General features: G+C 44.3%; 1 protein-coding gene across 1 annotated transcript in view; it reads left to right on the top strand.

Annotated features, from left to right (window-relative positions):
- The window catches only part of LOC112252236 (transmembrane protein 117), a 95,047-nt gene extending 74,567 nt beyond the window's left edge, over positions 1 to 20,480 (top strand). The window contains exons 5-8 of the mRNA XM_024423299.2: positions 6,465 to 6,562; positions 11,381 to 11,540; positions 16,867 to 16,996; positions 18,123 to 20,480. Of these exons, the coding sequence (XP_024279067.2) occupies positions 6,465 to 6,562; positions 11,381 to 11,540; positions 16,867 to 16,996; positions 18,123 to 18,802 (1,068 nt within the window). The 3' untranslated portion in view covers positions 18,803 to 20,480. The remainder of the gene's footprint in view (positions 1 to 6,464; positions 6,563 to 11,380; positions 11,541 to 16,866; positions 16,997 to 18,122) is intronic.
- The last annotated feature ends 6,372 nt before the right edge of the window (positions 20,481 to 26,852 follow it).

Raw genomic sequence — 26,852 nt, 5'->3', positions numbered from 1 at the left:
TGATAACATACAGGAACTCAAGTCCTTTTGTTTACCCGACCTAGAATACCTCACAATCAAATGCCGACCCTATTACCTTCCAAGACAATTCTCTTTGGTTATTGTCACAGCCATGTATATTCCCCCTCAAGCCGATACCACGACGGCCCTCAAAGAACTTCACTGGACTTTAACCCAACTGGAAACCACCTGAGGCCACATTTATTGTTGCTGGGGATTTTAACAAAGCAAATTTGAGGAAAGTGCTATCGAAGTTCTATCAACACATCGACTGTCTGTAATACTCGCTCTGCTAAAACTCTCGACCACTACCACAACTTCCGGGATGCCTACAAGGCCCTCCCTTACCCTCCATTCGGGCAAATCTGATCATGACTCCATTTTGCTCCTCTCTTCCTCTAGGCAGAAACTCAAAAAGGAAGTACCCGCGCTAAGGACTATTCAACGCTGGTCTGACCAATCAGAATCCACGCTTCAAGATTGTTTTGATTACGCGGACTGGGATATGTTCCGGGTAGCCTCCGAGAATAACATTGACAAATACACTGATACGGTGACTGAGTTTATCAGGAAGATGTTGTAGGAGATGTTGTACCCACTGTGACTATTAAAACCTACCCTAACCAGAAACCGTGGATAGATGGCAGCATTCACGCAAAACTGAAAGTGCAAACCACAGCATTTAACCATGGCAAGGTGACTGGGAATATGGCAGACAATACAAACAGTGTAGTTATTCCCTCCGTAAAGCAATCAATGTCAAAAACCTCGATATAGAGTCAAAGTGGAGTCACAATTCAACGGCTCAGACATGAGACGTATGTTGTGGGGTCTACAGACAATCACGGACTACAAAAGGAAAACCAGCCTTGTCGCGGACACCTACGTCTTGCTTCCGGACAAGCTAAACACCTCCTTCGCACGATTTGAGGATAACACAGTGCCAATGACGCGGTCCACTACCAAGAACTGTGGGATCTCCTCCTCCATGGCCGACGTGAGTAAGACATTTAGGCGTGTTAACCCTTGCAAAGCTGCCGGCCCAGACGGCATCCTTGCCGCGTCCTCAGAGCATGGCAGACCAGCTGGCTGTTGTGTTTACGGACATATTCTATCTCTCCCTATCCCAGTCTGCTGTCCAAACATGCTTCAAAATGGCCACCATTGTTCCTGTACCCAAGAATGCAAAGGTAACTGAACTAAATTACTTTCGCCTCGTAGCACTCACTTCTGTCATCATGAAGTGCTTTGAGAGACTATTCAAGGGTCATATCATCTCTACCTTACCTGACACCCTAGACCCACTAAACCCACTTAAATTTGCTTGCCGCCCCAATAGATCCCCAGACGATGCAATTGCATCGCACTGCACACTGACCTATCCCATCTGGACAAGAGGAATACCTATGTAAGAATGCTGTTCATTGACTATCGCTCAGTATTCAACACCATAGGACCGTCCAAACTCATCATTTGGCTCCCTAGTGGCGCAGTTGTCTAAGGCACTGCGTCTCAGTGCAAGAGGCATCACTGCAGTACCTGGTTTGTATCCAGGCTGCATGACATCCGGCTGTGATTGGGAGTCCCATAGGGCGGCGCACAATTGGCCCAGCGTCATCCGGGTTTGGCTGTGGTAGGCCGTCATTGTAAATAAGAATTTGTTCTTAACTGGCTTTCCTGGTTAAATAAAAATATTAAAATGTAAACAATTAAACTTGAGGCCCTGGGTCTGAACCCCGCCCTGTGCAACTGGGTCCTGAACTTCCTGACAGGCCGCCCCCAGGTGGTGAATGTTCGAATCAATATCTCCACTTCTCTGATCTTTAACCTTTTCTAGGGCAGGCTCGACAACATTCCGCTGAAAAGGCAGCGTGCAAAATTATTATTATTTTTTAAAATATGTAACTTTCACACATTTCCAAGTCCAATACATCAAATGAAAGTTAAACATCTTGTTAATCTACCCATCGTGTCCGATTTCAAAAATGCTTTACAGCGAAAGCACAACATATGATTATGTTAGGTCAGTGTCAAGTCACAAAAACACACAGAGCCATTTTCCAGCCAAAGATAGGATTCCCAAAAAGCAGAAATATAGATAAAATGAATCACTAACCTTTGATGATCTTCATCAGATGACACTCATAGGACATCATGTTACACAATACATGTATGTTTTGTTTGACAATGTGCATATTTATATCCAAAAATCTCAGTTTACATTGGCGCGTTACGTGCAGTAATGTTTTGATTCCAAAACATCTGAGGATTTTTCAGAAATACTCATGATAAACATCGATAAAAGATGCAAGTGTTATTAACAGAATTAAAGATAGACTTTTCCTCTATGCAACCGCTATGTCAGATTTTTTTTTTACTTTACGGAAAAAGCATAATCTCAGAACGGTGCTCAGAACCCAAAACAGCCAGAGGAATATCCGCCATTTTGGCGTTAACAGAAGCTAGAAAAAACATTATAAATATTCACTTACCTTTTGATGATCTTCATCAGAAGGCACTCCCAGGAATCCCAGTTCGACAATAAATGACTGATTTGTTCCATAAAGTTTCATAAAGTCCATCATTTAGCCACTTGTTGTTAGCGTGTTCAGCCCAGTAATCCATCTTCATGAGGCGCGAGCACTTCCTCCAGACAAAAACTCGAAAAGTTCCGTTACGGTCCGTAGAAACAAGTCAAATGATGTATGCAATCAATCTTTAGGATGTTTTTAACATAACTCATCAATAAGGTTCCAACCGGAGAATTTCATTGTCTGAAGAAAAGCATTGGAACGAGAGCAAACTCTGCCGGGAGCGTGCGTCATGAGACCGAGTCTCTCTGCCAGACCACTCACTCAAAGAGCTATTATGAGCCCCTCCGTTATAGTTGAATCCTCAAACCAGTTTCTAAAGATGGTGATATCTAGTGGAAGCCCTAGGAAGTGTATCCTCATTCATATCTCACTGGGATTTCAATAGGCACTGTTTTGAAAATCGATTTCTCACTTCCTGTTTGGATTTCTTCTCAGGTTTTTGCCTGCCATATGAGTTCTGTTATACTCACAGACCTCATTCAAACAGTTTTAGAAACTTCAGAGTGTTTTCCATCCAATACTAATAATACTATGCATATATTAGCATCTGGGACAGACTAGGAGGCAGTTCAGTCTGGGCACGCTATTCATCCAAAAGTGAAAATGCTGCCCCCTATCCCAAAAAGGTTAACACTGGGGCCCCGCAATGGTGCGTGCTCAGCCCCCTCCTGTACTCCCTGTTCACCCATGACAGCATGGTCATGCACGCCTCCAACTCAGTCATCAAGTTTGCAGACGACAACAGTAGTAGGCTTGAACTTTGATTTGATTTGATACCAACCATGACGAGACAGACTACAAGGATGAGGTGAGGGCTCTGGGAGTGTGGTGTCGTGTCTTTGGCTATGCCGGATTAAGTGATATGACATGCTGTTCTAGAAAATAATTTATCCGTAATTAATATTACCTGATTGAGCTAATCATGTAAATGTAATTAACTAGAGAGTCGGGCACCACTAAATAATATTTATAGAGCTGTTATCTTCCGAATAAACTCTTAAAGACCTAGAAATATTTTACATCAATAGCAGTCAATATTAACTGTCATCTTAATTCAGTCTCATCTGAAAGTTGTAAATTCTTTCTTATCTGCACAAACCCTGGCAAACAAGTTGAACCAGCAATACAAAATTGGGTTTAATGATTTATTTACTAAATACCTAACTAATCACACAGAATTACACATACACATAATTAAATCATAACTTGATTACAAATTACGTCATGAACAGATATGACAACTTGTTACACAAAAGAAAAGGGGCTGGGTTTGAGTGAAAGAGCGGGAAGACTGAGGAACAAAGGGCGAAGCTGTGCTATCGTAAATACAGTATCTTATGCATTCTAAATTACCGCCCATTTGGAAAAGGAAAATGCAATAAATATTTACTCTGAGCTACGCTTCAGTAGGTTGGTGGTAGATGGAAGGCCGTGTTGCCCAACCGAGTCCTTTGTCCTTTGAAGAATGTCTCTGCTGGAAATTGAATACGTTGTAGTAGCGTCGTTGTGTGGTAGACGGGATACTCTGTCTGTTCCTTCCTAACCCTCGTTTGCAGCAGCTGTTGCTGACTCAACGGCTAGGAGGTATCACTTCTGTAGTGAATAAGATTTCAAAGTTCATACCATTCGCAACCAAAGCTCACGCGGATGTTGGCTTCTTTCTGTAGTTATTATCTGAACCATTCTGACATCGGACCGTCGTCCTCGGAACAGGAGGTTATATTGCCGTCAAGGGCTTATATAGGAAGGGAGAGGAGGCCGTGTTTGAAAAGTTTTATAGCCCTTGTCCCTTCACAGGGGCAGGCCACTGATTGAGCAGAGCCCTATCTTATGAAAACCCAAAACTCACATTTTAGAAGCTAAAATCACATTTCATCCCATCACGAATAATTTCATATTCAAACATTTAAATTGAACAACAATTCCATGTGAATCCGATAACTCTGATGTGTAGACTTTCCACTGTAGAGTTTATGTCATCTTATCATTGATGAGAATGTCTCAGATGACAACCGAACTGACATCATATTCATTAAGTACCACCGCATATGTTCCATTGGTCGGATTACCAGAATATAGTTCATTTCCCCCCACCTTCTAATGTTCCCAGAATCTCTATGTTAACCAAGGGTTTTGCAAATGTAACCTCAGTAGGGTAGAGAGAGGAAAAAGGGGGGAAGAGGTATTTATGACTGTCATAAACCTATCCCCCAGGCCTACATAAATAATGCCAGTGGTGTCAGGAAAACAACCTCTCACTCAATGTCAATAAAACAAAGGAGATGATCGTGGCCTTCAGGAAACTGCAGAGGGAGCACCCCCCTATCCACATCGACGGGACAGCAGTGGAGTAGGTGGAAAGTTTTAAGTTCCTCGGCGTACACATCACTGACAAACTTCAATGGTCCACTCACACAGACAGTGTGGTGAAGAAGGTACAACAGCGCCTCTTCAACCTCAGGAAGCTGAAGAAATTTGTCTTATCACCTAAAACCCTCACAAACTTTTACAGATGCACAATCGAGAGCTGTCATTCTGTATCACTGCTTGCTAAGGCAACTGTACCACCGCTTGCTAAGGCAACTGTACCGCCTGCAACCGCAGGGCTTTCCAGATTGTCCAACGCATCACCGGGGGCAAACTACCTGCCCTCCAGGACACCTACAGCACCCGATGTCACTGCCTTTTCACCCCGCTATCATCCAGAAGGCGAGGTCAGACTGAGAGGCTGAAAAACAGCTTCTATCTCAAGGCCATCAGACTGCTAAATAGCGTTCACTAGCACATAGAGGCTGCTGCCTATATACAACTACTTGAAATGACTGACCACTTTAATAAATGGAACACTAGTCACTTCTACATATCTTGCATTACCCATATCGTATGTATATACTGTATCCTATACTATTCTACTGTATCTTATTCTATGCCTCTCTGACATTGCTCGTCCAAATATATTCATATTCTAATTCCATTCCTTTAACTAGATCTGTGTGTATATGTTGTGTTATTGTTACATATTACTTGTTAGATATTACTGCACTGTCGGAGCTAGAATCCCAAGAATTTCGCTACACCTGCAAATAACATCTGCTAACCATGTGTATGTGACCAATAAAATGTTATTTGATTTGAGCCTATAGAAATGTTGCGCAACATGATCTCATGGGTTTTCATGAAGTGTTTGATTATATTTTCGATTACATTTGCATTGATGTCAGAGTAATTAGAGGGACAATAGAGTGCTGAGTACCAGGCAGTTAGCAGGTTTGGTAGACTACTAATGACCATCAGCAGCATCAGAGCTCGGAGAAGCCGAGTGACCATTTGGAATTTGACTCCGGTCATGACTCGTGACCTCCGGTGTGGCGGTAATACGGTCACCATAACACCCCTATTCTCAACATAATCTTTCTCCACTCTCTCTGCCTGAAGATGTGGCCTGCTGACAAATAACCCTCGCCTCAATGAAGTCCCTTCTCCGAAAGTCTGGATTTGCATAGTTGGGTATAACAACCCTTTAAAATCTAAATGAATGTTGATCGAAAATAAATAAACCTAGATTACTTTTAATGATTGACTGCATAGCATAGGAATATAAACAAAGCAATGCCATTTGAATTGATTATGCCATTCCATTGCGGCGTTCCATCGGCAGAATGGCAAATTCTAAACATCCATTTTAACACTGTATTCACAATGAAATAACACAAGCTCAATCCTGTACGAATGTAATTCTATGAATTAATTTTAGCCTCATTCAGAGATCGCTCAGAAATGAATGATTACTGGACTGACCATCTCAGTTTGATGTTAGTTTATTTCTCACTCACACATGTCACGTGTTAAGTTACCCTGTTTTATTCCCAGGTCACTGACATGATGCTCCAGGACCAGCACTACCCAGACTGGGGCAAAGCTGCCAGAAGGTTCTGGAAACAAGGCAACCACAGGATCGTCCTCTTCTGGTATGTTCTATTCTCCAGTCTAATGCATTTACAGTATGCTGCCTCTGAGTACAATCAGTGTATGTGTACATGTGTGTGCACATGTGTGTATGCTGGGGATTATGAGTATGTGTGTGTGGGTGCTAGGGTTCATGAGTATGTGTGTGTGCATTAGTATGCATGTATTCATTCATGTATTGGTATTCAGACAAAGCCCTGTGCTCCTCGTGGGGTTACACACAGTAACACACAGTCAATAGCCCTGTTAATCTTTCACCTTTAATTAGAAGAACAGGAAGAGGAAATCAATAGACACAGCAAGGTCACGAGGCCAGATATACCTCTGCCTTTACACACACACACACACACACGCACGGACACACACACACACTGCTGCCTTTACCTCACTGAGCCAGAGCAAGGTCTATGACCCACTCAAACTGTTACACTGTGCCCAATAATGCTTATTACAAAAGAGCAGTCAATGGTCGTTTTAGACCGTCCTGGTCTAAATCTATCTCACGGTCACCTGTAGTCCCAGAGGGCGTCACTCCACCAGGTCAGCATGAAAATGGTTCGCTACTGCCAGTCAAAAATGACAGGTTGATGCCCGTATCTCAAATCAAAGTTTATTGGTTGCGTACACAGTTTAGCAGATGTTATAGCGGGTGCAGCGAAATTCTTGTGTTATTGGCTCCTGTAACGGTTTTCATATAGTGAAGGAGAGTCGGACCAAACTGCAGCGTGTCGATTGCGATCCATGTTTATTTAAACAAACGTAAACACGACTAAACACGAACACTACAAACAATAAACAAAACGAAAACCGAAAACAGCCTATACTTGTGTCAACTAACATCAAACAAGGACATCAAGACACTCAGGACAATCACCCACGACAAACTCAAAGAATATGGCTGCCTAAATACGGTTCCCAATCAGAGACAACGATAAACACCTGCCTCTGATTGAGAACCACTCCAGACAGCCATAGACTTTGCTAGATAACCCCACTAGCTACAATCCCAATACATATACACCAAAACCCCAAGACAAAACACACCACAATACAAAAACCCCATGCCACACCCTGGCCTGACCCAATACATGAAGATAAACACAAAATACTTAGACCAGGGCGTGACAGAACCCCCCCCCCCCTAAGGTGCGGACTCCCGAACGCACCTCAAAACAAATAGGGAGGGTCCGGGTGGGCGTCTGTCCATGGTGGTGGCTCCGGCGCGGGACGTGGACCCCACTCAATTAATGTCTTAGTCCCCTCTCCTCGCGTCCCTGGATAGTCCACCCTCGCCGCCGACCATGGCCTAGTAGTCCTCACCCAGAAACCCACTGGACTGAGGAGCAGATCGGGACTGAGGCAGCTCGGGACTGTGGGGAAGCTCAGGAGTGAGAGGAAGCTCAGGAGTGAGAGGAAGCTCAGGAGTGAGAGGAAGCTCAGGAGTGAGAGGAAGCTCAGGCATGTAGATAAATCTACCAGATCCTGGCTGGCTGGTGGTTTCGGCAGATCCTGGCTGACTGGCAGATCCCGGCTGACTGGCAGATCCTGGCTGACTGGCAGATCTGGCAGATCCTGGCTGACTGGCGGATCTGGCAGATCCTGGCTGACTGGCGGATCCTGGCTGACTGGCGGATACTGGCCGACTGGCAGTTCTGGCAGATCCCGGCTGACTGGCGGATCTGGAAGAGTCTGGTTGACTAGCAGATCTGGAAGAGTCTGGTTGACTAGCAGATCTGGAAGAGTCTGGTTGACTGGCAGATCTGGAAGAGTCTGGTTGACTGGCAGATCTGGAAGAGTCTGGTTGACTGGCAGATCTGGAAGAGTCTGGTTGACTGGCAGATCTGGAAGAGTCTGGCTGACTGGCAGATCCTGGCAGACTGAAAGATCTGGCTGCTCCATGCTGACTGGCGGCTCTGGCTGCTCCACGCTGACTGGCGGCTCTGGCTGCTCCATGTAGGCTGACAGCTCTGGCGGCGTCTTACAGACTGGCAGCTCTGGCGGCTCCGTGCAGACTGGCAGCTCCTTGCAGACTGGCAGCTCTGTGCAGACTGGCAGCTCCGTGCAGACTGGCAGCTCCGTGCAGACTGGCAGCTCCGTGCAGACTGGCTGCTCCTTGCAGACTGACAGCTCCTTGCAGACTGACAGCTCTGGCTGCTCCATGCAGACTGACTTCTCTGGCTGCTTCATGCAGACTGACAGCTCTGACTGCTCCATGCAGACTGACAGCTCTGGCTGCTTCATGCAAACTGACAGCTCTGGCTGCTCCATGCAGACTGACAGCCCTGGCTGCTTCATGCAGACTGGCAGCTCTGGCTGCGCTGAACAGGCGGGAGACTCCGGCAGCGCTGTAGAGGAGGAAGGCTCTGGCTGCGCTGAACAGGCGGGAGACTCCTGCAGCGCTGTGTCGGAGGAAGGCTCTGGCTGCGCTGAACAGGCGGGAGACTCCGGCAGCGCTGGAGATGAGGAAAGCTCTAACAGCGCTAGATAGGCGGGAGACTCCGGCAGCGCAGGAGAGGAGAAAGGCTCCGACAGCGCTGGAGAGGCGAGGCGCACTGTAGGCCTGATGCGTGGTGCTGGTACTGGTGGTACTGGACCGAGGACACGCACAGGAAACCCTGGTGCGGGGAGCTGCTACCGGAGGGCTGGGGTGTGGAGGTGGTACTGGATAGACCGGACTGTGCAGGCGCACTGGAGCTCTTGAGCACCGAGCCTGCCCAACCTTACCTGGCTCGATGCCCACTCTAGCCCGGCCGAACCGAGGAGCTGGAATATACCTCACCAGGCTATGCACCCGCACTGGGGACACCGTGCGCACCACTGCATAACACGGTGCCTGCCCGGTCTCTCTAGCCCCCGGTAACCACAGGAAGTTTGCACAGGTCTCCTACCTGGCATAGCCATACTCCCTGTGAGCCCCCCCCCAAGAAATTTTTGGGGCTGACTCTCGGGCTTCCGTCCGCGCCGCCGTGCTTGCTTCGCCAACCTCATTCTCCGATAACCTTCCGCGCACTGCTCCATCGAATCCCAGGCGGGCTCCGGCACTCTCCCTGGGTCGACCGCCCACCTGTCTATCTCCTCCCAAGAAGTATAGTCCATACTGTACTCCTCTTTGGGCTGCTCCTGTTGCCTCCTCTCCTGCTGCACCTGTTGCCTCTCCTGCTGCTCCTGCCTGTTGACACGCTGCTTGGTCCGTTGGTGGTGGGTGATTCTGTAACGGTTTTCATATAGTGAAGGAGAGTCGGACCAAACTGCAGCGTGTCGATTGCGATCCATGTTTATTTAAACAAACGTAAACACGACTAAACACGAACACTACAAACAATAAACAAAACAAAATCCGAAAACAGCCTATACTTGTGTCAACTAACATCAAACAAGGACATCAAGACACTCAGGACAATCACCCACGACAAACTCAAAGAATATGGCTGCCTAAATATGGTTCCCAATCAGAGACAACGATAAACACCTGCCTCTGATTGAGAACCACTCCAGACAGCCATAGACTTTGCTAGATAACCCCACTAGCTACAATCCCAATACATATACACCAAAACCCCAAGACAAAACACACCACAATACAAAAACCCCATGCCACACCCTGGCCTGACCCAATACATGAAGATAAACACAAAATACTTAGACCAGGGCGTGACAGCTCCGAACAGTGCAGTAAAAATTTACACAAATAATCAAAAACAAGAAATCAAGAATGTCAAAACTAATCTAATTAACAACCCCAAAAAATACTGTATCAGTAATCCAAATGCAATCTATGCGGATAAACTCAAAAATATATATGTACAGCAGTAGATATATTACAGTGAGTTGTGTCAACAATCCAGTATATAAATATGCAGTGTGTATAAACAGTGTAACAGAAATCCAATGTACAGTAGTATATTTATGTCCCTAATGGTGGTTATTGGACAAGACACTAGGGTCACTACTGGGATGGGGATATTTGAGTTTATGTACAAACATCAACATGTGTTGGAGTAGTTTGGTATTATCTGAGCATTTTGACTTGTAAATTAGCAATACATGGAAGTTCAAAGTCACACTCTCCAATGCATTATGTTTCCCATAGAATTGATTGTTCTTCTATTTTAGGATGCAGAATGTCGAGCTTTAGTCTCTGTGGCTCCTCTGGAAGCCTTTGTCTTATTAATGAATGCCCCCAGTCTGACTGTCACAATCAATGTGTACTGTCGGGAGAAAGTATGATTTGTAAATCTCAAATACTGGTTGAGAAAGTATGATTAATAAATATGTTGAGGAATGTATCTTGACATTATGCGGCAAAGAATGTGGGTAAATCACAAATGACAGTGCCAAAAATCTGTAATCTGGACTGGAGGGGAAAGAATCCACTTTAGATTTTTAAAATGCAAACTGTGTCTCACAACATTTGAAATATGATATGATGAACTTGGTGCAAGCTACCGGCAACACAGCCAGTCACCATGGGGATGCAGCAACCCACACAACACCAGTTCAGTGTAATAATTACTGAATGACATTGAAACAAGTACAAAGAGGAGCCAAATATAGTTTGCTAAATCCAAAGTCCATAACACACAGATAAACAGCAAATGATACCTAACAGAATTATTAACCATCATTAATATTTACATAAACCTATAATAACTTCCTGTTATAATTATATTGTCGTTGTGTACTTTAGAGAAATGAGCAGAAGGCAAATGATTGTCGTCTGCCGTAACAAATGGACGACTAAAGTGGTAATTAGTAAATCTGTGGAGTGTCCCAGGTTATTACCAGGAAAGTAATGCGGTTTTACTTCCTGTCTCCTCCAGGACGGTCCTGATCACTCTGACATCAGTGGTTTTGTTGGTCATCAGCACTGACTGGATCAGCTGGGACAACTTGAACCGGGGATTTCTGCCCAGCGACGAGGTCTCCAGGGCCTTCCTGGTATCCTTCATCCTGGTCTTTGACCTGCTCATTGTCATGCAGGTAGGGGCTCCCCCATGGCCAATTAAAAACTAGGTGGACTCCTATACTCTCCCCCACTTTTTCCTCTATCTCTCCCCTTCCTCACCCCTCCCTCAGCCACAGGGGCGGCAGGTAGCCTAGTGGTTAGAGCATTGGGCCAGTAACTGAAAGGTTGCTAGATCAAATCCCTGAGCTGACAAGGTTTCTGCCCATGAACAAGGCAGTAACCCACTGTTCCTAGGCTGTAAATAAGAATTTGTTCTTAACTGACTTTCCTAGTTAAATAAAGGTTAAATAAAAAAGGGACACTGTGGTACTTGGATGAGAGAGGGAGACATTTAATCAGTCTGAATCTGCATGTCTACAAACCCCTCTTCTTTACCCTTAATCCACCATCCACCCAGCTATCCAGCAATCAATCCCACCATCCGGCCAGGCTTCAGGCAAGGAACTACACCCTTTCCTCCTCCGTGAACCCAGGCCTTCCTTAATGATGACTCATAAAATTTTATGTTTTCTTTCCTTTTTTCCACCCAATGTTCTACATCCCACAGGAGACTATACATCAATGAAGGATTTGTCAGTGGCATACTCATGAATATGCAAATGTTTTGTCTGTGTAGAAAATGCATAACAGTGTTTCAAAGAGAGAAGGCTTTCAACCCAGTAGCTCCAAGCTAAATGCAGACTGGTTGGTTTGTAACGCTAGCTGGATTTAGTTTGGCTTCTGCTAATGTTTAATTAACATACACTATATATGGATACCCCTTCAAATGAGTGGATTTGACTATTTCAGCCACACCCGTTGCTGACAGGTGTATAAAACCGAGCACACAACCATGCAATGTCCATAGACAGTGTCAGTAGAATGGCCTGTACTGAAGAGCTCAGTGACTTTCAACGTGGCACCGTTATACTGTACTTATACTGGATGCCACCTTTCCAACAAGTCAGTTCATCAAATTTTTACCCTGCTAGAGCTGCCCTGGTCTACTGTAAGTGCTGTTATTGTGAAGTGGAACCATCTAGGAGCAACAACGGCTCAGACGTGAATTGGTAGGCCACATAAGCTTACAGAATGGGACTACCGAGTGTTGAAGTGCCTAGTGCATAAAAATCGTCTGTCCTTGCTTGCAACACACACTACCGAGTTCCAAACTGCCTCTGGAAGCCACATCAGCCCAATAACTGTTCGTCGGGAGCATCATGAAATGGGTTTTTATGGTCGAGCAGCCGCACAAGCCTAAGATCACCAGGCACAATGCCAAGCGTCGGCTGGAGTGGTGTAAAGCTCGCCGCCATTGGACTCTGGAGCAGTGGAAACACGTTCACTGGAGTGATGAATCACGCTTCACCATCTGGCAGTGAACACAACCTGCCCGAATGCGAAGTGTCAAATGTAAAGTTTGTTCCCCCATACACAGAGCGAGGTCCATACAGAAATTGTTTGTCGAGATCGGTGTGGAAGAACTTGACTGGCCTGCACAGAGCACTGACTTCAACCCCATCGAACATCTTTAGGATGAACACCTTTGGGACGAACCAGACCTAATTGCCCAACGTCATCGCCCAACCTCACTAATGCTCTTGTGGCTGAATGGAAGTCCCCACAGCAATGTTCCAGCATCTAGTGGGAAGCCTTCCCAGAAGAGTGGAGGCTGTTATAGCAGCAAAGGGGGGACCAACTCCATATTATTGCCTATGATTTTGGAATGAGATGTTCGATGAGCTGGTGTCCACATACTTTTGGTCATGTAGTGTATTTCCACAGCTTTGTTGTTTTAAAGGATATGGAGTAGTCTAATCTGTAGTATCCCTTAAATATCTGTTTCTACATGATTCATTATTGAAACTACCTAGTAGCTGCTCATGGATAAGTGCACAACCTTATTGTGTCAATAATACCTCAGCCTACCTTATTCTGCACACTTGGCACCTGTTGTTACCACACTTTTATTATTAGCTAACACAAATGATTTATCTGTAGCACAATATCTGACAAAAAAGAACAAATCCGATATAATGTATTTTCAATGCTATTTCATTTGCCTCAGCTCTGCCATTCAATAGTTTTAAAGGATTTTATTACAAGATTACAACTTCTCACAACTTTTTACCATGCCTGCTTTTGTTTGCATAGGCCTCCTTGCTTTTCACCAGGGTCCCTTTCCATCTCAGAAACAGGCACCATCTTGGTCCTGTATGGCTCAGTTGATAGAGCATGTTGTCTGCAATGCGAGAGTTGTAGGTTTGATTCCTGGGGCCACCCATTTGTAAAATGTGTGCATGCATGACTGTAAGTGACTTTGGATTAAAGTGTCTGTTAAATGGCATATATTATTATTATTCAAATCAAATCCAAGTTTATTTGTCACGTGCGCCGAATACGACAGGTACCTTACATTCAGCATGCTGTCAGTTTCAGCTCTCATCTCCTGCCTCATGACTACAGCAGTCTCCATAGTATGACATCCCTATTTTGACTCCCTGGCCCCAGCCAGTACCCAACTACCCACCAATCACATCACCCCTGCATCTTTCAGACTTTGTTGTTTATGATTGCTAGCCTCCTCTCGTTTTCCGCTCTGTGTACAGCAAGCACGTTTACTACGGTTATTTATGATTTCAATCAGTCCCCGCTGGTAGTGCTCACATGGATCTGAGGCTGTCCATGCACTTTACTCTGGTAGTCAACAAACACTCCTCTACTCAGCCTCTATGTCACAGCCTTTGAAATGGCTTCATTCACCTTCATATGTATGTGTTCTGTCTGGTTGTTTGGATGACCCAACTGCAGGGTGCAGGCATTGGGCCACTTAGTTGGGTTGTTTTCTAAAAAGAGCAAGGTTGAGTTGTTAGTGCTGGGTTATTGATGCTGGGTTATTGAGATATGACCCAGCGGGTTAGATCAGAAGACTGGAGGTGTGGCTTAGTAGAGTTGTGGCTTTTTAGATTGCATCACTTTGTTGCAATGTGTAAAAAAAATCCTGTTATTAATATTATAGTAGAATATGTCATGTGTAAAACTATTTAAGGAACATTTTTATTTGCAGTGTACAAACTTAAAGTGGCACTCCAGTATCCTTTTCACCTCATGTCATCTGATTTACAAAAGGCACATCTCAATAGGTGGTCCAGGTAAGTCATGAACTAGCACAAGTGAGGGGGGTGGGCCTTTCCTCTTTTGTTCTCTGTTGTTCCTCTATTGTTCCTCTATTGTTCCTCAAGTGAGGGGCACGGCCGATGACATCATGACTTCCCATCAAACCAACTCTTTGAATGCCCTACTCCTTGAAGTTTGCAGTTGTCTAACCACTATTTTTCTCAAAACATATTTTTTTGAACCTTTTAGTGTGTGTACTGTATTTATACTTGAGATAAAGCCTTTCAACAAGAAAAGTAAAAAACATGATGAACAGGAATGACATTTACTCTCACGGATGGCCAAAAATAACTGTTGGAAGTCACACCCCTAATAAGCCACAGCTCCTGAAAAGAATCTGAGGATTACGTTAAAAAAGACCCAGCTGCTGGGTCAACCCAGCATGAAAAGGAATAAAACCCAACTGATGGTTAAATTAACCCATGTTTGGGTTATCCCAACACTTAACAATACATTAATTGCACTATAACGGCGACAAGCGATGCCCAGAAACTGTTAGGGTAGACATAAAGATGTCCCAACAGCACAATGGAGTGAATTCTTACCACCGCTACACCTGGCTATCAGCAGAGCCTTGTCTGGCAGTGAAACAATTCATTCAGCCTTGTTTACTGCCTTACTGCCTCTTTTTTTTAAACAAAGCTGATATGGCTGACCATATCGCCCTGGCATATTACATCATATAAGACATTTTTGGACTCTTGTTGTGCGCGGCGGTCCTTCAATGGCAAATTTTGTCATCAAAGAAAAATATTTTCAATTCCAAGTTGAATGACCGTTCAAAACGTATTTTTTCAGTCTGACTTCCCAGTTGCAATGCTTGCGGATAGCCACTGTCACCGATTCCCTCCAAACAACTCCAACTTGTTGTGTAATGTTTATGTCCAATGGCCGATGAGCACCAATACGTTTTATCTATAATTTCTCTTCATTATTTATCTTCATAAGACAAGGATTACAAATATTGTCTACTTGATTTATGATGATGACTGCTAACTAAGATTTTGAAAGTAAGATGTTGTCCAATCAAAGCTACTGTAGATATAACGTGATTAGACTTAATTTTATCTGTGGCCAATGACATTGAGCCTTCTTGGAAGGGCACTTCTAATGCAACTCTATGGCAACACCCAAAGGGCTCACATTCTTGATGTCTACCTTTACTAAAGGCGGGTGAAGTAGTGTACCCATGAGTGACAGAACACTGAACACAGCCAATGTGTGAGTGTCTCTTCCAAAGAATCAATTGTGACCTAGCAAGCTTGTAATTGTTTTGTGTGCTTTTGTGCGTGTGCATGCATGTGTGCGTGTGTGCACTGTTTACTACAGTATGTCCTAGAGACTCATTATTTGTTGTGAGGGGGGCACATGACTTAAATGTCAAGCTTATTAGTATCAGGAAACAAAGTACAGTTGAGTAGGTGGAAGATCTAATTAATATCAAGGGGGAATTTCCTTCTCATATTTTTCCATATGAACATTCATACATATGGATTCTTCATTCACCCTAACATCTTAAAATGTATAGAATTGAATAGCATTAGAAATGGCTGCTGGTTAGGTACGTAACTAGACTGTTAGAATCTGAGGAAAATGCAGCTATTCATAAAAAGATAGAAAGATCTCAGTGTGCTTTTGTTGTCTAAAATGTACAGTATGTCCCTCTATCTGTTCAACACACATCACATTCTTCCCAGACATTATCACCTGTTTATTTCAGACGATGTTCCGGGATCTTATATCTATACGATATTGAGTCTGTATTGACTATTCCAAAGCAAAGACTGTGACACAGAGGGCAACTTCTGTGAGTGATTCCTGAGGTGTTTTGACATGAGAAAACCTCAATGCACACAGGCACAATACAAGGCCATGTAAACACACACTGTGCACTGCAGCTCACAGTTAGGCTTTTGACCCCTGTGGAACTTACCCATCTATGGATAACAATGAATCCCTAGTTAGTATCATTTTATATATTAAAATAAATCCCTGCTATACACGCACCATTAGACTTTGGAGCCGGTGTATTGTTCAGATTCTTCTTTTGTCTTTGCTTTTATTCTAGGTGTTACATGATGTGTGTTGTTTACTTCAGTAAAAGCTTTTACTATTAGTAAATGATTTTGATGGCCTGATGTATTTTGTATTTGCATTGTTTGATCATATGTTTGATGTCATTAGGATTGGGATTTTCCTCAGTTCATGGGCGACCTGGATATGAACCTGCCTGGCATGTCCACCACTCAGCTCAAGTTCAAACTTCCTGTCTGCAAGAGCATCTTCAAAGAGGAATACCACATCCATATCACAGGTACATATATTAGCAAGCAATTGATTTAGGTGGTATAGAGGGTTACCACTATTACTTCAATATTTTCACATTCCATCTGACTAGCTGTGTTTTGATGGTTGCACCATGACACTGGCCTAAGATGAATACAGATCAGATATACCTGTTCTGACATGTCTTCTTCATCCTACCAGTGTTGCTTGTTTCTGCCCTCCCCCCTCACCTAGCATCCCTGGGGCGTCAGACAGAAAGGTGCAATGTGTATAAGCATATGAGAGTTAACTCTTCCATTTAAACAATCACCCAGGTTTCATTCTGTTCCACAGCATTCCCCAAGTATTGATATTATTAAATGTGTTGCACTTGTTTTCTTTCATTTTAAGTAATTTGGTAAACTCATGTGGGGCGACAGGTAGCCTAGAGGTTAAGAGCGTTGGACCGGTAACTGAAAGGTCACTGGTTCAAGTCTCTAAGCTGACTAGGTGAAATATCTGTAGATGTGCCCTTGAGCAAGGCACTTAACCCTAATTGTTCCTGTAAATCGCTCTGGATTAGAGCATCTGCTAAAGTGTAAATGTGCCAACCATTAAGGGAGAGAGAAACTAATGTTTCCATGCTAGATGTTAAAATGTTCAAACACTCCCTGATTTGCACTTGGTTGTTAACCCGAATGCATCGCACATCCATTTAGCATTATGTTAATATTCTTGATTGATACGTGATTGCTTTGACTAAAAGCTTGTTAACGGTGGTGCGTCTCAGGAAAGGGAAGGAATTGTGTCACATGTACAGATGAAGCTATGAAGATCAGTAAACCTGGAGAGATTGCTGCCATTAATATTATGACCTCATTTCATTAAGTGTCAATGTTGGACCTGATGCCTGCAAATATATTATCATATGCCTTAACACACTGTCTGCCTGTCTGTCTGCCTGTCTGTCTGTCTGTCTGTCTTTTGTCAATTGATTATGTCTGTCTTTTGTCAATTGATTACCTTAAATTAATTTGATTCATAAAAGCTTTAGTAGAGAAATCAGTGAATTAAAGAGCATGTAAACGTCAGCTTGGGCACAATAAATACTTTAAAACTGGATTTTGACATCTAGAAATGACCCTAACTACCCTCCATATTGTTTGTCCCTGCAGGTAAGTGGTTCAACTACGGCATCATCTTCCTGGTGTTAATCCTGGACCTGAACATGTGGAAGAACCAGATCTTCTACAAGCCCTACGAGTACGGCCAGTACGTTGGTCCAGGGGAGAAGATCTTCACTGTGGAGGAGCCCAACACACTGGGCGACTTCAACCGCAGCACGCTCACCTACAAGTGGCGCTCCAGCCACGTGGACCCGCTGACCAACTGCTCGTATGTCCATCGGGACATGTTCCTGCATAGCCGCTACGTGGGTGCCAGCCTGGAAGTCAAGTGCCTGGCCTTCATCCCCAGCCTGGCTGCCTTTGTCCTCTTCGGCTTCTTCATCTGGCTGCTGGGACGTTTTCAGGACAGCGAGACCTTCCCGGAGGGCCAAGTGGACAAGACGTACGAGAGGATCAAGAGGAAGTCTCCGTCTGAGTATAGTAAGGACATGGGACTCACGCCAGAGGAGGTGCACATCTCTATGAGCGAGGCGCTCAAACGTTCCAGAACCCCCATGCTGCTATCGGTGGACGGGCATCATTTTGCTCTGCACTCTGCCACCTCCACCAACTCCACTTCGCCTGTTTCCATGGAGACCCAGGAGACGCATCCCAGCATTGTCATCGAAGGCACGGAGCCAAGAGAGCCGGCGGTTTCCTTTGATGTCGGCAAACTGTCACCGCCCTGACCTTACTGCCCTGAGGGGAAGTACTGCTATGCTTCTACTGACAGACACACAGCCTGGAGGGAGGAGTGGAGACACAGGAGAGAGACCAAACTGAAACTCAATTTCAGTCTAGATCTTTTTCAGTCTGGGTAGATTTTGAACCCAACACTGATTATTCCTGGAGCAGGAGGATGTAGCTACAATGGCCACTTTGTTTTGCTACTGTGATATCCCTGATGGCATTTTATTATTAATATTTATTTGAATTGTAAAACCTCTAAGCTGACACCAACACAATGACAAACAGCTTATTTTAACCTCCCTCACTGTAAAGTTCTATTGTCAACATGGTGCTCTCGCTAGATTTGACGTTTTTACAATCTCAAGATATTTTCTCTTTTATCGTGACATATTTTGGTGCCTATGTGGGGAACTATTTCTACAGTCGATGTATGACACAATGGTCATGGCTAGTTTATATTGTACAACTTGAGTATTACAGTTGAAGAGGTGCCTTGATAAACCCACGCCCACTAAAGGACAGCAACATAGTCTATACCATAGGCAGCAAAACAGAACATGTCTGATAATGTGTGTCTGTCTTGTTAATTTCAATGTTCCACTTCACAATGTTGGACAATGTTTACCCTTTCAGACTTTATCACAGGTTTTTGAATTCATTTACTATCTTGATAATTCTTACATATCCCATCTTCACGTGCCTCTTCTCTTGTAGTCATAGAAATGACTAGATTGCTAAACATCGTTACGATGATGATAATACTATGACCACCTCTTCATTTTCTGGTTGTATTATCAAATGCAAGATAAAAGGCATAAGCTATTTTCAAATAACATTTAAAAAGTCACCTCATGATCGCTTATCTGGTCAAAATACTCAGATGTAATGCCAATTAGGTCAGAAAGGTAATTTGCACTTGGCAGGGTAAATGTGCTTTTGTTATAGAAGGAGAGAGAAGAACACCAAATCTAACTGATACACCTTACCCATATCATATCCCCCAGCAGTATATGTACCACAAGTACGACCTTGGTTCAAAGCCAGTATTGGGGTACGGATTGGTTTGAGAGAACACATAGAGAAATTGCCCTCTTACAGCTGACAAGCAAAAGAGAGTGGGAGTTTTTGGTATTTATGAGAGTTATGAGCGTTATTATATCACATACGTTAAGTGTGCAACTACTGTATACCAATGCTCTGTTATTTAAGTGTTTTCTAACAAAGTGTTGTGTGTCTGAGTTTGTGCGCGCGTGCGTGTGTATGTGTCAGAGACAGCGAGAGCTGACAATTCTGTGAAGAGGTCAATGTAGTTCATGTAAGTGGCGTATGGTCCTTGGTTCAGTGATCCCCCTTCTACACTTTACAGGTCAGAGTCCTCATTACAGCTCAACTTATTTCATTTTGGAGATACGGCTTCGCAACAAGGCAACAAATTGCTAAATGTATGGGGCAATAGCTAAATGAGTGTGTTTATCTCACTAGAAGTGATCTAGTGATATGTTTGTAAAATATTGTGCTTTGGTTGGAACTGAATGTTCCCCCTGCTGTTATACATGGTATTGTGTTGCATAACTGACAGCTATTTTGCATTCTTGTGTGTGTGGTTTTTAAACAAAGGATATCTCTTTTTAACATGTTTACGCAATAAATGTCTGCCGAGTAATGGTATCAATAAAAGTTGCCGGTGCCCTTATTAACTGATATACTTTGTGGGATTGAAGAATATCAGTGTGAGATAGAATAAGGTGCCTATCTGTTACATAACCTCAATGCTGAAACTAGTTCATATTTTATATACAGTAGATATAGCACGCATTGACACTGTTGCCAAGCAACTCCTCAGGTCAACTTCATACAGCTGCTGACCCAATTACATGGAATATGTAAGATTACTGTTGCATTGTCAAGAGGGAACCTGCAAGTAAACATTTCATTGGATGGTGTATACCAGGTGTATCCTGTACATACAACTAATACAACTTGGAAAATGAGAAAGATAGTATAATTATAGTAGTACTGTATTTACACAAGGTAAGATATGAAAGATAGTATCTACACTTAAACATAGCCCTGTTCATGCCATTAGGCCATGATTAGCCCTCTTCTCACTAATGACGTTCTGTAGTTTAGTCGTTTGTTGATACAGAATACAGTATACTGTAGCTAGTTTACAAAGATACAGACCATGTCAAACATTGGGGGCACGGAGCTGTACAAGAATGCTTGTAAAAGTCAAACTGGGCAGTCAAACCAACTAGTCACTCTACAGTGTAGTTTGTTGGATAAGGGAAACATTTCTTAAAGCTGGAGTGCTTAGTCTGGAGTGCTTAGAAGCCATTCCCAGTGTACCACTGCAGTGAGGAATTAGATATTGATTTATGGGTGTATGCAGTAAGAGGGAAATCATCAAACCAAGAGTTTCAATAATGTTCAGGATGAGAAAGGTGGGACGTCTGTGCTGTGTTGTGTACTCCCAAAATGAGATGGTTACTGCAATGGGTAAAGTAGGCCCTTCTGTAAGTGAGGAATAGTCATGCAACTTTGCAAGAATTGGCTTCAAACAAATTTTAGTTCAACTTCATGTCTGTGAACTGTGAGTCTCCTGTGAATCCATCAGTCAGGACAGAGGCAGGCTGGTCTGGTCTGAAGACAGTGTGTCTGTCAGCTGTGTCTGGCGCTGTGGATGATGATGTTATCCCTTCCATGATTCCTACTGTGAGACAGGGGGCTCAGATTAGTCCCTGGGTAGCCTATATCCAGTCACTCGCTTGGAAGAGAGATTGACGGACAAAAAAAAGTATTACTCCGATTGATTTTCTTCTGCTTCCTTTTCTTTGGAATAGAGAGGTGGCGAGAGTTCATTTTTATCAGCGAGGATGAAGTGCTTTGAGTTAAGCAATGGTGGTTGCACACTGTGGAACTAATACCTGCACATATACTGTATGGCTATGCATAGGAGGTGGTTTCTCAGCTAGTATAGCCTTGAGTGTTGACACCTCCCTTAATTTACTTACTGATGCAATACACAACACTTGTTGGGAGAATCAAAAATAAGTGACTGCAGCTTTAGTGCATTCAACCAACCAACTATTTTGCCAAATAAGCACATACTGCATGTAATATCTAGTTAAATGTAGGCTAAATCCAGACATATAGTGATAATTGGAGGCTTTGCTATACATAGAGTCAGCACTGTCTTGGATTTACATATGAACAAATTTGCCAATTAATAAAGAGTTGAGGTTGAGTCTCTGCTGCTCCCTCTGACACACAGAGAATATGAACCAGGTCCCCTACAGAGGAATCAAGCTACTGTAGCATTCTACACTGTACATCCAAGATCTATGAAAGGGTTCAATAATGTCTGATGACTGACCTCCAATACATTACTCTTCTGATGCCTTGAGAGTTGTCAATGTCAACTAACACGCATATTGTAAACTAATGGTTTATGAAGGCTACAGTGTTTACAGATCTCCACGTAAAACTATTGCGCTGCTCCACAGCCTTAGTCCTCCTGCCAATGCCAAACCCAATAATAAGAGTGTCCATTAGTAATGAACACAGGACAGGCAGTAATGTGGGTGGAGACATCTGTTGCGGTGAGTTCAACTTACCCCACCATGGAAAATTGGACATTTAGGAGCCAGCTGGACAACCACTCTGCCCCGCCGGGCCACTACCCCTGTGCCCCTGGCAAGGAGCCACCACCAGCTACGAGCCACCACCGGCTTGCAGTCACTGGACCAAAGCCTGCCAGATGGTGCCCTTGCCAGTGTGCTTCCAGCCACTGCGGACGCACATATACACACACATAAACCAGACACGCTCGTATGCGCACACATGCACACTTTCATTGCAGTCAGGCACACGTTCACAGTAGCCTATATTCATCATTTGACAGGTATAACACGTTTCGAAGGAGAGAGAGATGGCAAATGTTCCACTGAGGGAGGAGGAAATGGTAGAATACCAATGTGCTCCATGATTCGGTTCCGCTTTGTTTTTGTTCATGTAAGAAGCTGCTGCTAGGGAGACCCAGGGAATTAGTTGGTTTGTCTTCTTCAGGCACAACTTATTCCTCCCAGCCAGCCTGTATATTGATATGCTAATTATTTTAGGAGTTTTAAGCACTGTACTCTGAATCATACTAGTATTACCATTACCTCTTGAACCAGTGGAAGGAAGCAAAGCAAACCAATTGGGACATTGTGTATACTGTATCACAGTATACAGTCTCCCAATCAACACCTGTGATTACTGTATGCCTCGCTGTATGTCTCTCTCAAATGTCAATATGCCTTGTACACTGTTGTTCAGGTTAGTTATCATTGTTTTAGTTTACAATGGTGCCCCTAGTTCCACTCTTCATACCCCTGATACCTCCTTTGTCCCACCTCCCACACATGCGGTGACCTCACCCATTACAACCAGTATGTCCAGAGATACAACCTCTCTTATCATCACCCAGTGCCTGGGCTTACCTCCGCTGTACCCGCACCCCACCATACCCCTGTCTGCGCATTATGCCCTGGATATATTCTACCATGCCCAGAAATCTGCTCCTTTTATTCTTTGTCCCCAACGCTCTAGGCGACCAGTTTTGATAGCCTTTAGCCGCACCCTCATACTACTCCTCCTCTGTTCCGCGGGTGATGTGGAGGTAAACCCAGGCCCTGCATGTCCCCAGGCACCCTCATTTGTTGACTTCTGTGATCGAAAAAGCCTTGGTTTCATGCATGTCAACATCAGAAGCCTCCTCCTTAAGTTTGTTTTACTCACTGCTTTAGCACACTCTGCTAACCCTGATTGTCCTTGCCGTGTCTGAATCCTGGCTCAGGAAGGCCACCAAAAATTCAGAGATTTTCATACCCAACTATAACATTTTCCGTCAAGATAGAACTGCCAAAGGGGGAGGAGATGCAGTCTACTGCAGAGATAGCCTGCAAAGTAAATGTCATACTTTCCAGGTCCATACCCAAACAGTTCAAACTACTAATTTTAAAAATTACTCTCCGCAGAAATAAGTCTCTCACTGTTGCCGCCTGCTACCGACCCCCTTCAGCTCCCAGCTGTGCCCTGGACACCATTTGTGAATTGATTGCCCCCCATCTAGCTTCAGAGTTTGTTCTGTTAGGTGACCTAACCTGGGATATGATTAACACCCCGGCAGTCCTACAATCTAAGCTAGATGCCCTCAATCTCACACAAATCATCAAGGAACCCACCAGGTACAACCCTAAATCTGTAAACAAGGGCACCCTCATAGACGTCATCCTGACCAACTGGCCCTCCAAATACACCTCCGCTGTCTTCAACCAGGATCTCAGCGATCACTGCCTCATTGCCTCTATCCGCTACGGATCCGCAGTCAAACGACCACCCCTCATCACTTTCAAACACATCCCTAAAACACTTCTGTGAGCAGGCCTTTCTAATTGACCTGGCCCGGGTATCCTGGAAGGACATTGACCTCATCCCGTCAGTTGAGGATGCCTGGTCATTCATTAAAAGTAACTTCCTCACCATTTTATATAAGCATGCTCCGTTCAAAAAATGCAGAACTAAGAACAGATATAGCCCTTGGTTCACTCCAGACCTGACTGCCCTCGACCAGCACAAAAACATCCTGTGGCGGACTGCAATAGCATCGAATAGTCCCCGCGATATGCAACTGTTCAGGGACGTCAGGAAGCAATACACACAGTCAGTCAGGAAAGCAAAGGCCAGCTTCTTCAGGCAGAAATTTGCATCCTGTAGCTCTAACTCCAAAAAGCTCTGGGACACTGTGAAGTCCATGCAGAACAAGAGCACCTCCTCCCAGCTGCCCACTGCACTGAGGCTAGGTAACACGGTCACCACGATAAATCCATGATTATCGAAAACTTCAACAAGCATTTCTCAACGGCTGGCCATGCCTTCCTCCTGGCTACTCCAACCTCGGCCAACAGCTCCGCCCCCCCCCCACAGCTACTCGCCCAAGCCTCTCCAGGTTCTCCTTTACCCAAATCCAGATAGCAGATGTTCTGAAAGAGCTGCAAAACCTGGACCTGTACAAATCAGCTGGGCTTGACAATCTGGACCCTCTATTTCTGAAACTATCCGCCGCCATTGTCGCAACCCCTATTACCAGCCTGTTCAACCTCTCTTTCATATCGTCTGAGATCCCCAAGGATTGGAAAGCTGCCGCAGTTATCCCCCTCTTCAAAGGGGGAGACACCCTGGACCCAAACTGTTACAGACCTATATCCATCCTGCCCTGCCTATCTAAGGTCTTTGAAAGCAAAGTCAACAAACAGTTCACTGACCATCTCGAATCCCACCGTACCTTCTCCGCTGTGCAATCTGGTTTCCGAGCCGGTCACGGGTGCACCTCAGCCACACTCAAGGTACTAAACGATATCATAACCGCTATCGATAAAAGACAGTACTGTGCAGCCGTCCTCATCGACCTTGCCAAGGCTTTCGACTCTGTCAATCACCATATTCTTATCGGCAGACTCAGTAGCCTCGGTTTTTCTGATGACTGCCTTGCCTGGTTCACCAACTACTTTGCAGACAGAGTTCAGTGTGTCAAATCGGAGGGCATGCTGTCCGGTCCTCTGGCAGTCTCTATGGGGGTACCACAGGGTTCAATTCTCAGGCCGACTCTTTTCTCTGTATATATCAATGATGTTGCTCTTGCTGCGGGCGATTCCCTGATCCACCTCTACGCAGACGACACCATTCTGTATACTTCCGGCCCGTCCTTGGACATGGTGCTATCTAACCTCCAAACGAGCTTCAATGCCATACAACACTCCTTCCATGGCCTCCAACTGCTCTTAAATGCTAGTAAAACCAAATGCATGCTTTTCAACCATTCGCTGCCTGCACCCGCACGCACGACTAGCATCACCACCCTGGATGGTTCTGACCTAGAATATGTGGACATCTATAAGTACCTAGGTGTCTGGATAGACTGTAAACTCTCCTTCCAGACTCATATCAAACATCTCCAATCTAAAATCAAATCTAGAGTCGGCTTTCTATTCCGCAACAAAGCCTCCTTCACTCACGCCGCCAAACTTACCCTAGTAAAACTGACTATCCTACCGATCCTCGACTTCGGCGATGTCATCTACAAAATAGCTTCCAACACTCTACTCAGCAAACTGGATGCAGTTTATCAGTGCCATCCATTTTGTTACTAAAGCACCTCATACCACCCACCACTGCGACCTGTATGCTCTAGTCGGCTGGCCCTCGCTACATATTCGTCGCCAGACCCACTGGGTCATCTACAAGTCCATGCTAGGTAAAGCTCCGCCTTATCTCAGTTCACTGGTCACGATGGCAACACCCACCCGTAGCACGCGCTCCAGCAGGTGTATCTCACTGATCATCCCTAAAGCCAACACCTCATTTGGCTGCCTGTGACTGGAACGAATTGCAAAAATTGCTGAAGTTGGAGACTTTTATCTCCCTCACCAACTTCAAACATCTGCTATCTGAGCAGCTAACCGATCGCTGCAGCTGTACATAGTCTATCGGTAAATAGCCCACCCAATTTTACCTACCTCATCCCCATACTGTTTATATTTATTTACTTTTCTGCTCTTTTGCACACCAATATCTCTACCTGTACATGACCATCTGATCATTTATCACTCCAGTGTTAATCTGCAAAATTGTAATTATTCGCCTACCACCTCATGCATTTTGCACACAATGTATATAGACTCTCTTTTTTTCTACTGTGTTATTGACTTGTTAATTGTTTACTCCATGTGTAACTCTGTGTTGTCTGTTCACACTGCTATGCTTTATCTTGGCCAGGTCGCAGTTGCAAATGAGAACTTGTTCTCAACTAGCCTACCTGGTTAAATAAAGGTGAAATAAAAAAATTTAAAAATCCATTCAAAATCAGACTGATGGTTCTTGATCCTGCACTGTACAATGTAATCAACACCAGCACCATGTACACCGGCAGCAGTGCAGACAGAGGAAGTCCACCTGCTCAATGAATATTTGATGTGAAAGGTCAGGCGTGATGATGTGTCGGTACCA

Source organism: Oncorhynchus tshawytscha, linkage group LG06 (genome assembly GCF_018296145.1).
Source record: "Oncorhynchus tshawytscha isolate Ot180627B linkage group LG06, Otsh_v2.0, whole genome shotgun sequence".
Taxonomy (NCBI): domain Eukaryota; kingdom Metazoa; phylum Chordata; class Actinopteri; order Salmoniformes; family Salmonidae; genus Oncorhynchus; species Oncorhynchus tshawytscha.
The sequence above is the reverse complement of the archived record's forward strand: the minus strand, read 5'-3'. Positions and strand labels throughout refer to the sequence as shown.